This window comes from Gadus macrocephalus, chromosome 4, assembly GCF_031168955.1.
Source record: "Gadus macrocephalus chromosome 4, ASM3116895v1".
Lineage (NCBI taxonomy): Eukaryota > Metazoa > Chordata > Actinopteri > Gadiformes > Gadidae > Gadus > Gadus macrocephalus.
In genome coordinates this window covers 19850083-19863188 of record NC_082385.1, presented here as the reverse complement: position 1 = coordinate 19863188, position 13106 = coordinate 19850083, and the positions used below count along the sequence as shown (strand labels likewise).

The 13106-nt window shown below is 45.3% G+C and overlaps 1 protein-coding gene across 1 annotated transcript in view; it reads left to right on the top strand.

Moving 5' to 3' along the window:
* rp1l1a (rp1 like 1a) overlaps window positions 1-13106 on the top strand; it is a 33991-nt gene that overhangs the window by 171 nt on the left and 20714 nt on the right. Inside the window, exons 2-3 of the mRNA XM_060049318.1 lie at window positions 1289-1693; window positions 1899-2163. Of these exons, the coding sequence (XP_059905301.1) occupies window positions 1289-1693; window positions 1899-2163 (670 nt within the window). The remainder of the gene's footprint in view (window positions 1-1288; window positions 1694-1898; window positions 2164-13106) is intronic.

Below are 13106 nucleotides of genomic sequence, written 5' to 3'. Positions count from 1 at the left end.
AACATTTCGGAAAGGTAAAATATGATTGAAGGCTTGTTCATTGAAAGCTTGTTCCAGGCTACAACCTAGTGAAGTGTGAAATACAAAGATTGAGTGGTGATATACGTCCTCGTCAGGACCTCACTATATGATCTAGGGGTGTGACGATACACTCAGCTCACGAGACGAGATGAGACACGATATTGGGTTCACGAGAACGAGACGAGACGAGATTTTAAGAAAACTACAATGACAAATTATATGACTGGACCAACAGACTTTTATTGAACCAAGTCGCGCATGCATTTTGAAATGTTTTATTATAACTCTTTAGGCCTACATGCAAGAAATTGAAACTAAAACTAAAATTTATAAAAGTTTAATTTAATTAAATAATTCTCTTTTTTTCAATTGCAAACAATATTATGTGCCAAACCAAATCAAAGTACCCAATTAAATGTATTCCTTTTCGCGGTTATTCAGCCTCTTCTTCTCCTCCGGAAAAACACGGCCGCATTGCATTGTGGTATACGGGAGTAACATATAGGCTACATCGTATGTACACTCAAATTTTGGGTATTTTAAGTGCACTATATAGTGCATGAAATTAACAACTGAGAATTCGAACACCACTACAAAATGGCGAGCACCCTATATAGTACACTATATCCGTGATAGGGAACGATTTCGAACACAGCTTATGGCTGCTTTCGATGCTTCCCCTGCTTCCCCTCCTACTCCTCCTCTTCTTTTCCTTCTCCTTCTTTAGGTTCTGGCAGGATAGATGTAGCAAAGGCGCATTTCTGCCCCCACAGGCGACAAATAGAAGTTTGGATAAATCACAAATCTGACTCCGATTTTTAACGCGACGGGTAATATCGTTGAGTTTAATCTCGCGAGATCTCATTGCACGAGATCTCGTCACACCCCTATGATCTATATATTTCTATGTCCATAGGATATTTATTGCGGTTCTTTAAAGGAGACATATTATACCAGCAGGTGTGAGTGTGATTAGCCATTGCACACACCTGGTGGTATAATATGTCCCCTTTTAAATATGGCTATTCTGCAATTACAATATGTATTTTAGGATGTGGTTTTATCTTTTCTGTGGTTCAGCCAATAGGTGTGGCTGATGCATACTGAGTAGGCAAACACACATATAGCATGATCAGACAACTTTGAAGTTTCCGGCTTAAAAAACGTTTTATCCTCAACCTGAGGATACAACTGTTGCAGAGGCAAATAATCGCCAAACTCCTGTATATCGATTCCCTAATTTCTTCCCCATCTCCCTCCCGGCCAGGTCCCACTCCCGTTCGGTGTCCGCACGGTGACCACGCCGCGGGGCACGCACGGCATCCACCGCCTGGACCAACTGCAGGACGGCGCCTGTTACCTCTGCTCCGATCACCGCCGCGCCAAACCCGTGGACATGGGGCTGGTGGGCCGACGCCCGGCGGTCTGGCACCCCCACCACCACCACCGCCACACCCCCCAGGCCCAAAGACCCGACGGCGGGGCCCCTGCGGGGCCCGGCGCCCCCTCCCGGCAGAGGCGGGTGCTGCTGGTGAAGAACAGCGAGCCGGGGCGGAGGCGCAGCATGGTGCTGGGCCGCCGCTCGGCCCGCAGCCTCCGGGCCTTCCTGGAGGAGGCGTCGGACACCCTGCAGTTCCACGTGCGCCGGCTGTACACGGCCGAGGGCCGCAAGGTGAGGCCTGCATCACATTAACTCTGACTGAATCAATCCACGGTCCACTACCTGAAATAACAGTGCATTACACTACATCTGACTGAATGATGATTCCTTGACGTGACATAACAGTGCATTACATTACATTCTGAATGAATGACTCTACGTTCCTCGACGTGACATAACAGTGTATTATGTAACGTGTATGTACATGTATCTCCAGATCGACAGTGTACAGAGCCTGATGACGTGCCCTGGCCTCCTGGTGTGTGTGGGCCGGGAGCCCTTCAGCCCGCTGCTGGTGGACTTCCTCAGGAAGAGCTCTGAGGAAAGACTACCAGGCCTGGGCTTGAGGTCCCCCGCCCTGGGCCCCAGGACCCCAGGGCACGGGGCCCGATCCCCGGCCACGCAGGGAGTCCGCTCGCCTCTCCATGGAGCTCGCTCTAGAGGCAGCGAGTACAGTGAGGGCCGGGACAGCAGGAAGAACGGTGGGTGGAGAGAAACTGAGGAGGGCATCTCACTCACTGGTAGCAGATGAATTACACTCAAATTAAATGTCTTCAGTCTGACTGACAGCAACTTCAACAGTATGGAAAAAGGAGCGTTTCCAGGGTATTAACTAACATCTTTAATTCCAGGTGTTCTATATTTAAAAAATTAAGTAAGCCATTCTGAACTATGACGGAGTATTAGGGCCACACGTGAAGAAAAAAAAGTATTTTTCGACACGTCGACTTTAAAGTCAACATGTCGACATTAAAGCTATACTGTACGATGTGAGAGAGCGAGCATGATTTGAAATTAGCTTCTCTTCGGAGTTCCGTTTAACTCCTCCCCCACCCTTCAGGACTCCCTGCCCCCACCCCTCGACACAGAGCCGTGCACGAGCGCTGCTGCTGCTTACGGCTTACTTCAACGGCAACCATTGCGTCACTTTTCAGGCCATTCAACTCCCAGCGATGGCTGTCGCCATCGCTGAAAAGCTAATCCAATATTTATTCTCGTTTTTCCTCGAGCAGTCTCCAACTTATTTTTTGTTGCTGCCTTTTCAGTTTCTGTCTTTCTTTTTCTTGCCTTTTTAAAAGGATGAACCGGGGCAAGTAACGGTGGCAGTGGTAACTTCAGTTGTTTCTCTTCCATTGTGTAAACGTTGTAGGCTCACTAGGTCTAGTCCACTGTCATGAACTACTATGACAACAACGCTTTCTTTGCCCTCCGTGAACGCGCTCAGGCCGGCTCAGGCTCGTACACAGAGGGGAGAGAACGCGCAGGCTTGTGATTGGTTCTTTAGATCCGGGCACAGTGTCTCCGATTGGTCAGCATTTTAACAGGTTTATAGCAGATACAGATTTCGTTTTTTTTTCGCTTCTTTTTCATTGCCCATAAGTTATTTATTGCTGTCAGGATGTAAAAACCAATTTCAACAACATATTAAAAAGTGCATATTACTGGATCCCGTACAATATGCCTTTAAACTCGAAATGTCGAGAATAAAGTTGAAATGTCATGTCGACTTTAATCCCGACGTGTCGACTTTAAACTCGAAATGTCGAGAATAAAGTTGAAACATCATATCGACTTTAATCTCGACGTGTCCATTTTCCGTTCCTCTGTCAGCACGCAGACGCTCCGGGCATCCTCCCAAGCTGTAGTAGTGCGGCATTGCCATCAGTGGTTGAATTTACGGTTTAGTCGCTATATTGTATGGATGGAGGCCTACACCACAAACAATGACCCCAGGGTTATTGCCGACTACTTCGTGTCATCCGCTGAACCCTTGGGAGGTTGCCAAGGAGCGTCTGCGTGCTGACAGAGGAACGGAAAATGGACACGTCGAGATTAAAGTCGATTTGATGTTTCAACTTTAAGATTCAAGATTCAAAGATTCAAAAAGCTTTATTGTCTAGTATGTTGCCATACTAGAAAATTGTCTTTTGACTGAAGGCTTGGAGGTGTGTGTGTGTGTGTGTGTGTGTGTGTGTGTGTGTGTGTGTGTGTGTGTGTGTGTGTGTGTGTGTGTGTGTGTGTGTGTGTGTGTGTGTGTGTGTGTGTGTGTGTGTGTGTGTGTGTGTGTGTGTGTGTGTGTTATTTGAGGAATGAGTGTTCTGTGTGTGTATAGCTATGGGGATGAATGATTTTTTGTAGATAGCTTTCCTGGCCAAAGGCATTCTGAATCTTCTGCCAGAAGGAAGTAGATCAAAACAAGGATGGAGTGGGTGGGAGGGATCTAAGAGGATGGAGTTGGTCTTCCTTCCCACTGCCTGGATATACAGATCCTCCAGCGCTTTCTGGCGTATTCCTATTAGCTTGCTTGCTTGCTTAGTTAATCTATTAAGTCTGCTTTTGCTTGCGTTTGTGAGGAAGCCGTACCAGGATGTAATGTTGCAAGTGATGATGGATTCCACCAGAGATTGGTAGGCAGTTGACAAAATGTCTTTGCTGACATTGAAGGTGTCTTGTTTCCTCAGGAGATACATACGTTGTTGTCCCTTCTTGTAAACCCCATCTGCATGCTGGCTAAAGGACAGACGTTGGTCGATCTCTGTGCCAAGGTATTTGAACTTCACCACCTGTTCAACCACTTGTCCTTCCAGGGTCAAAGGTGAGGAAAGTGGATGTGGGGTGTTAGATGCCCTCCTCCTATGGCAACACAGTTCTTTGGTTTTGCTGATGTTCAACTGCAGTGAGCTTTCTTTGAACCACAGGGCCATTTCAGTGATATATTGGGTGTACTTGGACAGGGTGCTTTGATCTGTCAGTTTGGCCACCAAGGCCAGATCATCTGCATATTTAAATAGCTTGAATCCACTGATGTTGCATGTGATCTCATTGGTGTATATTGAGAACAAGATGGGAGACAAGACACAACCCTGTGGGACTCCAGTGTTATGGATGATGTTGGACGATGTTACACCCTGGACCTTTACATGCTGGGGTCTGTCCTTTAAAAACTCCTTGATCCAAAGTGTCAGTGCTGGGTTGACCTGAAGCTGCTGAAGGCGATGCAGGAGTGTGTTGATGTTAACTGTATTAAATGCTGACGAGAAGTCCATGAATAAGATCCTGACCAAGGAGTTCTGGGAGTCCAGGTGCTTTGTGATGGTATCCAGTAGATGTAATGTAGCGTCCTCCACACCTCGTTTTGGCTTGTAGGCAAACTGCAGTGGATCCAGATTCTCACCGATGGTGGTGGTGAGCTCTCCTGCAACAACTCTCTCCATGCATTTGCACAGGATAGAGGTGAGTGCCACTGGTCTGAAGTCGTTCAGAGCTTTAGCCCGGGGCTTTTTGGGAACAGGGATGATGGTGGTCTCCTTCCACGCCCTGGGAACAAAACTGGCATCTAGGAAGAGCTGAAACATTTCCGTCATTACACCGCCCAGCTGACTTGCACACTCCTTCAGTATTCTGCCCTTCAGCCCATCTGGTCCAGGAGCTTTGGAGGAATGGAGATGGGAAAAGATGGATATAACCCGCTTCTCTTCTATGCAGATAGATTCTGGGGGGTATAGGAGAGTGACCATTTCCTCCATAGAGTCAGTGTTGTTGAATCTGGCATAGAAGGTGTTGAGTTCTTCAGCAAAGGCAGCAGGGTCTGGGCATTGTACTGCAGCAGTGTTCTTATTCCTGCCCATCATGGTGTTTTGGCTCCTCCATGCATGCCTTATATCTCCACTGATGAACTTCTCCTCCATTATGTTTTTGTAGTTGAGCTTGGCCAGCTTGGTCTTCTGCTTTAGCTCATTTTTCAGCTCTTTAACTCTCTGCTGGTCACCCTGGATGAATGCAAACTTTTTTAAATTGAGACAGTTCTTAAGGTCTTTGGTTATCCATGGCTTATTGTTTGCAAAGATCTTAATTTGTTTGGTGTGAATAACACTATCAGCACAGAATGTGACGTAAGAGCATATGGTATCGTACAACAGGTTAAGGTCACCATTGCATTCCCTGAAGAATTCTTCCCAATCTGTCAGCTCAAAACATCCTTTCAGTCTTTGAATGGAGTCTACCTCCCATGCCATGATGGTTTGGGCCTGTACTTTTTGGGTCTTCAATTTTTGTCTGTACTTAGGCAGTAGTAGTATTACATTATGATCTGAGGACCCAAGGGCAGGGCAGGGCTTGGATACATATGCACCCGGGATGTTTCCAAAACATAAATCTAGCGTTCTATTCAGCCGTGTTGCCATTGTTACATACTGTTCTAACTGTGGGAGAAGTGCGGTGATGTCACAGGTGTTGAAATCTCCCATCAGAAACACGGGCTGGTCAGATGCCCTGGAGACGGCATTGTCATAACATTCTAAAATGCGCTCTGCTGCCAGCGCGTTGTCAGGGCCAGGGACATAAACAAGAATTACTGTTATTAATTGAAATTCACGGGGAAGATAGTGGGGACGAAATGACACAGACAAGATTTCGTAGTGTCGTGAGCAGTGCATCTCACGAACTGTGAAGTTCGTTGCCCATCTGTCATTTACAACCATGCAAAGACCACCTCCGACTGATTTCCCCGTTACTTCTTTGTCCCGGTCAAAGCGTATGAATGTAAAGCCATCCAAGCACACTGTAATGTCCTCAGTTAACCACGTTTCAGTGAAACAGAATAAACTTGTACTCCGATAATCTGAATCAAGCTTAACAAGTGCCGCAAGTTCATCCATCTTATTACGTAGCGATCGCACATTTGACAGAGTGAAAGCAGGTAGTGGTAGCTTACTTCCCCGTCTCCTGATCCTGTTCCTGATCCCTCCTCTCGATCCTCTTTTCCTCCTTCTCTTCTTTATAAGCCGGTGTGTTGGTATGAGATCCAGCTGTTCTGGTGACAAATCAACTGTTTTGCAAGCATATCGCAGCTCCAGAAGGTCCGCTCTGGTGTAGGTGCGTCTCGATGCCATTTGATGCGCGGTGACCCCAGCAGAGAAACTATCTTCATATTCCGTTGTGGATTGATGTTTTAAATCAATCGATGCAGAACTCTCACTATCCATACTTCACAAACGTATTGCACCAGTCTAACTGGACAAAACTTGAAAAAAAAAGTCGCTATATATTGTTTAAAAAAAGCCTTCAATCACGAGTCGCTCAACAGAGGAGCGCCCCGCGTCTTATTCTCGTTATTCTCGACATTTCAAGTTTAAAGCCGACAAGTCGAGATTAAAGTCAACATGACATTTCAACCTTATTCTCCACATTTCGAGTTTAATGTCGACATGTTGACTTTAAAGTCGACATGTTGAATTTAAAGTCGACGCGTCGATTCAACACATTCTCACTCCGAGCACGTCGATTTCTGACGAACGGTCAGTGACTTTGGCTTCAGTTTCTGACGCAAGAGGGTACCCTTGCGCTTCTTTTTGCATGGGGTTTTCAACTCCTTACAATGTAACAACTTCACGGGGGAGCCGATGGCTGCACATAGAGACGCTATGAGCATTCATCCCATTGGCTAACGGAGGACCTTGCGCTTCTTTTTTCGACGCAGGGGGTTTTCCACTCATTACAATGTAATCCCTCCACGGCAAGATATGAAGCTATGAGCATTCATCCCATTGGCTAACGGAAGAGCCGATGGCTGCACATAGAGACGCTATGAGCATTCATCCCATTGGCTAACGCAGGACCATGTGCTTCTTTTTTCGACGCAGGGGTTTTTCCACTCATTGCAATGTAATCACTCCACGGCAATGTATGAAGCTATGAGCATTCATTCATCCTATTGGCTAACGGAAGACCCGTTGTCTGCACATTAACGGCGATTTTACAGTGAAATCTGTGACATTCCTCAACACAACTACACCAACGTGTCCTTGTTAATTACAAAACATGTATGGGTTAAGTTTATGGGCATCAGTTGTCCTGTTTTGTGTTTTGATTGAGAGAAACAATCGTTTCTTTGATCAGTGTTGGGTAGCTGAGGTCGTTGCTATAGAGGCCACGTCCGTGCGCTTTTTTTGACAACTGACAGAGCAACCCTTTCTCATCAAAATTACGTTCCCAGAGAACTATTTGGCATTCTCAATTACGTTTGTCTAAAAAACGTATTTTGTCCGTGATTACGTTTTATTGAACATATTGTAATGACCTCGCCGGTGACATAACAATGTCGAGTCATTAGTAATTGAAGGAACTTTTAATGAACCAAAACCAGGTCACTGAAACCCGTAACCAACGGCAGAAATCCCACCCAAAACAAACCCCGGCAACCCCCAACACGGTCTCACTCACGTGCAGGCCCCCACCCTCGTGTTCTTCCAAGGCCCTCCCCCAGCTGACCTAATGATTCGCCCCCACACTGATTGACAAGAAGAACATTACAATACATGCACACAGAACAACTGGCATAACGGACAACGAAATACAATGCAACACATAACACACAAACTATTTAACTGTCCCAGGGTCGCTACAATATCATAAATACGAATTCGTTCTCAGCCTATTTTTGCCATTTATTTACCGTGTTACTATGGCAGAATAAAGAATAAATTCATGCATTATCATTCAACTTGAACATGTGTTTTTACAGTATAGAGTGGTGGAGAGGGATGACGTATGTTGGCAAACCCGGAAGTGAGCGTCGCCCTCGGTTCCCTTGACAAAAAGCCAACGGGTTTTCCATTGGATTTTGGATTATTGCAGAAAAATCCTCAACTCCTCAAAAACGGAAAATAAATAAATAAATAAAAATATCCGTGCTCCAAAGAACGAAGTGTAAACCAATGCATTCTGAATGGGAGTGTTTCTCCGATTTTTCCATGCTACACAACGAAATGTAAACCCATGCAAATAAAGACTTCATGGACATAATAAGCTACATTACATTAATCATTAAGCTACTACTGAGTGTGTAGGGAGGCATTCTATTTCTTTCAACGGGGCTGAATCCAGTCACTTGACCGTCATGGTTGCTATGGTGGTTGCTATTGACCGCCCCCTCTAATACTCGTGGCTCTAAAAACCACGCTGCCGTCAATTGGGTTGTTTTTGTCGTAAACTAGGGTCCGATGGTTGAAAAATAGACAGATATTCCAAGGTATCCTTAAAAGGCAGCTTGGATGTGTTTATCTTCTGCAGTTTAGACTTCTTCTATAACTAATTTTTGAAAGCAAAACACCAAGCTCATTGATTTAACGAGGGAGGGTTATTTGAAACAATTTATTGAATAAATATTTGTGAGAGGTCATTCCTTCTCCTGATTTTACTTCCTATTTATGTCTAGGGTAAACCCCTACTGTCCACAAGCATCCCCCCCTCCCCATATGGATTTGGAGAATGGTTGCCATGTCCCAGTGGTGGAGGTATCATATATATATGAAAGAGGGCATTCAATTATAGCCTACTACAATGATCAATTAGGAGGCCGAAGCCCTAAAGGAAGTGATGCAATAGGTGACTGAGTCGACAACATTTAAGTAAGCTGTATAGGGTCTCTTATATATCAAAGGGGGTCTCAAAGGACGCATACGCTTCAACCTGTGGCTCCAGCACTACAGGAAATGACTCAGCAAGTGCTCCATCTCGTTGCAACTCACCCAGCGGCTCGCTTGCACGATTTTGGCCAGAAGTTCTTCCCAGACCTACACCCTAGCCATCCAACATGCATATCTGAGAATCAGGCCTCTCTTTAATAATGACAAAAAGTTATGAGAGAAACACGCATTAACTTTTTGTTATCTCATAAGCGGCGTGGTGCCGGCTCCTTTTGACCTTTTGACCCCCGACTTCAAAAACGTGGCCACAGGCCAGCTGTGTCTACACACCTTTAGCCACAAATGTACACCTCCATCCCACAAAAAATGGGGACTAGAAACGAACCTCTGTCTTATGTACATTTACTGTACTGTTGGAGGTCACGCCCCTTTGCCGACCTTTTCGAGATAGCTAGGGATGCTAAAATGTTTACACACATTTCCCGGGGCCCCGTGAACGACATATCCGAGATTTGGAGTTCTAGCCCTTAGAGAAAAAAAGTTTTCCCAAATGGAGTGTCATTTGGACAAAGCCTAACTGGGACCTCCGCACCGAAACTTGGCCCGGTCGGACCCCGAGGGCAGGAAGGGGGGGCCTGCCCTCGGGGTCTGACCGGGCCAAGTTTCGGGCAGGAAGGGCCCCCCCTTCCTGCCCTCGGGGTCCGACCGGGCCAAGTTTCGGTGCGGAGGTCCCAGTTAGGCCCTAGAATAAGGTATTAAAATTTCAGGGCGGTAGGACCTTCCTATCTCAAAAACTGTTTTTCCACCACATTCTGAACCATTAGGTCTTGCAGGCAACACTTCTGAGGGGCTTTGAAAAAAATCGGAGAAACACTCCCATTCAGAATGCATTGGTTTACACTTCGTTCTTTGGAGCACGGATATTTTTATTTATTTATTTTCCGTTTTTGAGGAGTTGAGGATTTTTCTGCAATAATCCAAAATCCAATGGAAAACCCGTTGGCTTTTTGTCAAGGGAACCGAGGGCGACGCTCACTTCCGGGTTTGCCAACATACGTCATCCCTCTCCACCACTCTATACTGTAAAAACACATGTTCAAGTTGAATGATAATGCATGAATTTATTCTTTATTCTGCCATAGTAACATGGTAAATACAACATGGTAAATATCTCCACTGATGAACTTCTCCTCCATTATGTTTTTGTAGTTGAGCTTGGCCAGCTTGGTCTTCTGCTTTAGCTCATTTTTCAGCTCTTTAACTCTCTGCTGGTCACCCTGGATGAATGCAAACTTTTTTAAATTGAGACAGTTCTTAAGGTCTTTGGTTATCCATGGCTTATTGTTTGCAAAGATCTTAATTTGTTTGGTGTGAATAACACTATCAGCACAGAATGTGACGTAAGAGCATATGGTATCGTACAACAGGTTAAGGTCACCATTGCATTCCCTGAAGAATTCTTCCCAATCTGTCAGCTCAAAACATCCTTTCAGTCTTTGAATGGAGTCTACCTCCCATGCCATGATGGTTTGGGCCTGTACTTTTTGGGTCTTCAATTTTTGTCTGTACTTAGGCAGTAGTAGTATTACATTATGATCTGAGGACCCAAGGGCAGGGCAGGGCTTGGATACATATGCACCCGGGATGTTTCCAAAACATAAATCTAGCGTTCTATTCAGCCGTGTTGCCATTGTTACATACTGTTCTAACTGTGGGAGAAGTGCGGTGATGTCACAGGTGTTGAAATCTCCCATCAGAAACACGGGCTGGTCAGATGCCCTGGAGACGGCATTGTCATAACATTCTAAAATGCGCTCTGCTGCCAGCGCGTTGTCAGGGCCAGGGACATAAACAAGAATTACTGTTATTAATTGAAATTCACGGGGAAGATAGTGGGGACGAAATGACACAGACAAGATTTCGTAGTGTTGTGAGCAGTGCATCTCACGAACTGTGAAGTTCGTTGCCCATCTGTCATTTACAACCATGCAAAGACCACCTCCGACTGATTTCCCCGTTACTTCTTTGTCCCGGTCAAAGCGTATGAATGTAAAGCCATCCAAGCACACTGTAATGTCCTCAGTTAACCACGTTTCAGTGAAACAGAATAAACTTGTACTCCGATAATCTGAATCAAGCTTAACAAGTGCCGCAAGTTCATCCATCTTATTACGTAGCGATCGCACATTTGACAGAGTGAAAGCAGGTAGTGGTAGCTTACTTCCCCGTCTCCTGATCCTGTTCCTGATCCCTCCTCTCGATCCTCTTTTCCTCCTTCTCTTCTTTATAAGCCGGTGTGTTGGTATGAGATCCAGCTGTTCTGGTGACAAATCAACTGTTTTGCAAGCATATCGCAGCTCCAGAAGGTCCGCTCTGGTGTAGGTGCGTCTCGATGCCATTTGATGCGCGGTGACCCCAGCAGAGAAACTATCTTCATATTCCGTTGTGGATTGATGTTTTAAATCAATCGATGCAGAACTCTCACTATCCATACTTCACAAACGTATTGCACCAGTCTAACTGGACAAAACTTGAAAAAAAAAGTCGCTATATATTGTTTAAAAAAAGCCTTCAATCACGAGTCGCTCAACAGAGGAGCGCCCCGCGTCTTATTCTCGTTATTCTCGACATTTCAAGTTTAAAGCCGACAAGTCGAGATTAAAGTCAACATGACATTTCAACCTTATTCTCCACATTTCGAGTTTAATGTCGACATGTTGACTTTAAAGTCGACATGTTGAATTTAAAGTCGACGCGTCGATTCAACACATTCTCACTCCGAGCACGTCGATTTCTGACGAACGGTCAGTGACTTTGGCTTCAGTTTCTGACGCAAGAGGGTACCCTTGCGCTTCTTTTTGCATGGGGTTTTCAACTCCTTACAATGTAACAACTTCACGGGGGAGCCGATGGCTGCACATAGAGACGCTATGAGCATTCATCCCATTGGCTAACGGAGGACCTTGCGCTTCTTTTTTCGACGCAGGGGGTTTTCCACTCATTACAATGTAATCCCTCCACGGCAAGATATGAAGCTATGAGCATTCATCCCATTGGCTAACGGAAGAGCCGATGGCTGCACATAGAGACGCTATGAGCATTCATCCCATTGGCTAACGCAGGACCATGTGCTTCTTTTTTCGACGCAGGGGTTTTTCCACTCATTGCAATGTAATCACTCCACGGCAATGTATGAAGCTATGAGCATTCATTCATCCTATTGGCTAACGGAAGACCCGTTGTCTGCACATTAACGGCGATTTTACAGTGAAATCTGTGACATTCCTCAACACAACTACACCAACGTGTCCTTGTTAATTACAAAACATGTATGGGTTAAGTTTATGGGCATCAGTTGTCCTGTTTTGTGTTTTGATTGAGAGAAACAATCGTTTCTTTGATCAGTGTTGGGTAGCTGAGGTCGTTGCTATAGAGGCCACGTCCGTGCGCTTTTTTTGACAACTGACAGAGCAACCCTTTCTCATCAAAATTACGTTCCCAGAGAACTATTTGGCATTCTCAATTACGTTTGTCTAAAAAACGTATTTTGTCCGTGATTACGTTTTATTGAACATATTGTAATGACCTCGCCGGTGACATAACAATGTCGAGTCATTAGTAATTGAAGGAACTTTTAATGAACCAAAACCAGGTCACTGAAACCCGTAACCAACGGCAGAAATCCCACCCAAAACAAACCCCGGCAACCCCCAACACGGTCTCACTCACGTGCAGGCCCCCACCCTCGTGTTCTTCCAAGGCCCTCCCCCAGCTGACCTAATGATTCGCCCCCACACTGATTGACAAGAAGAACATTACAATACATGCACACAGAACAACTGGCATAACGGACAACGAAATACAATGCAACACATAACACACAAACTATTTAACTGTCCCAGGGTCGCTACAATATCATAAATACGAATTCGTTCTCAGCCTATTTTTGCCATTTATTTACCGTGTTACTATGGCAGAATAAAGAATAAATTCATGCA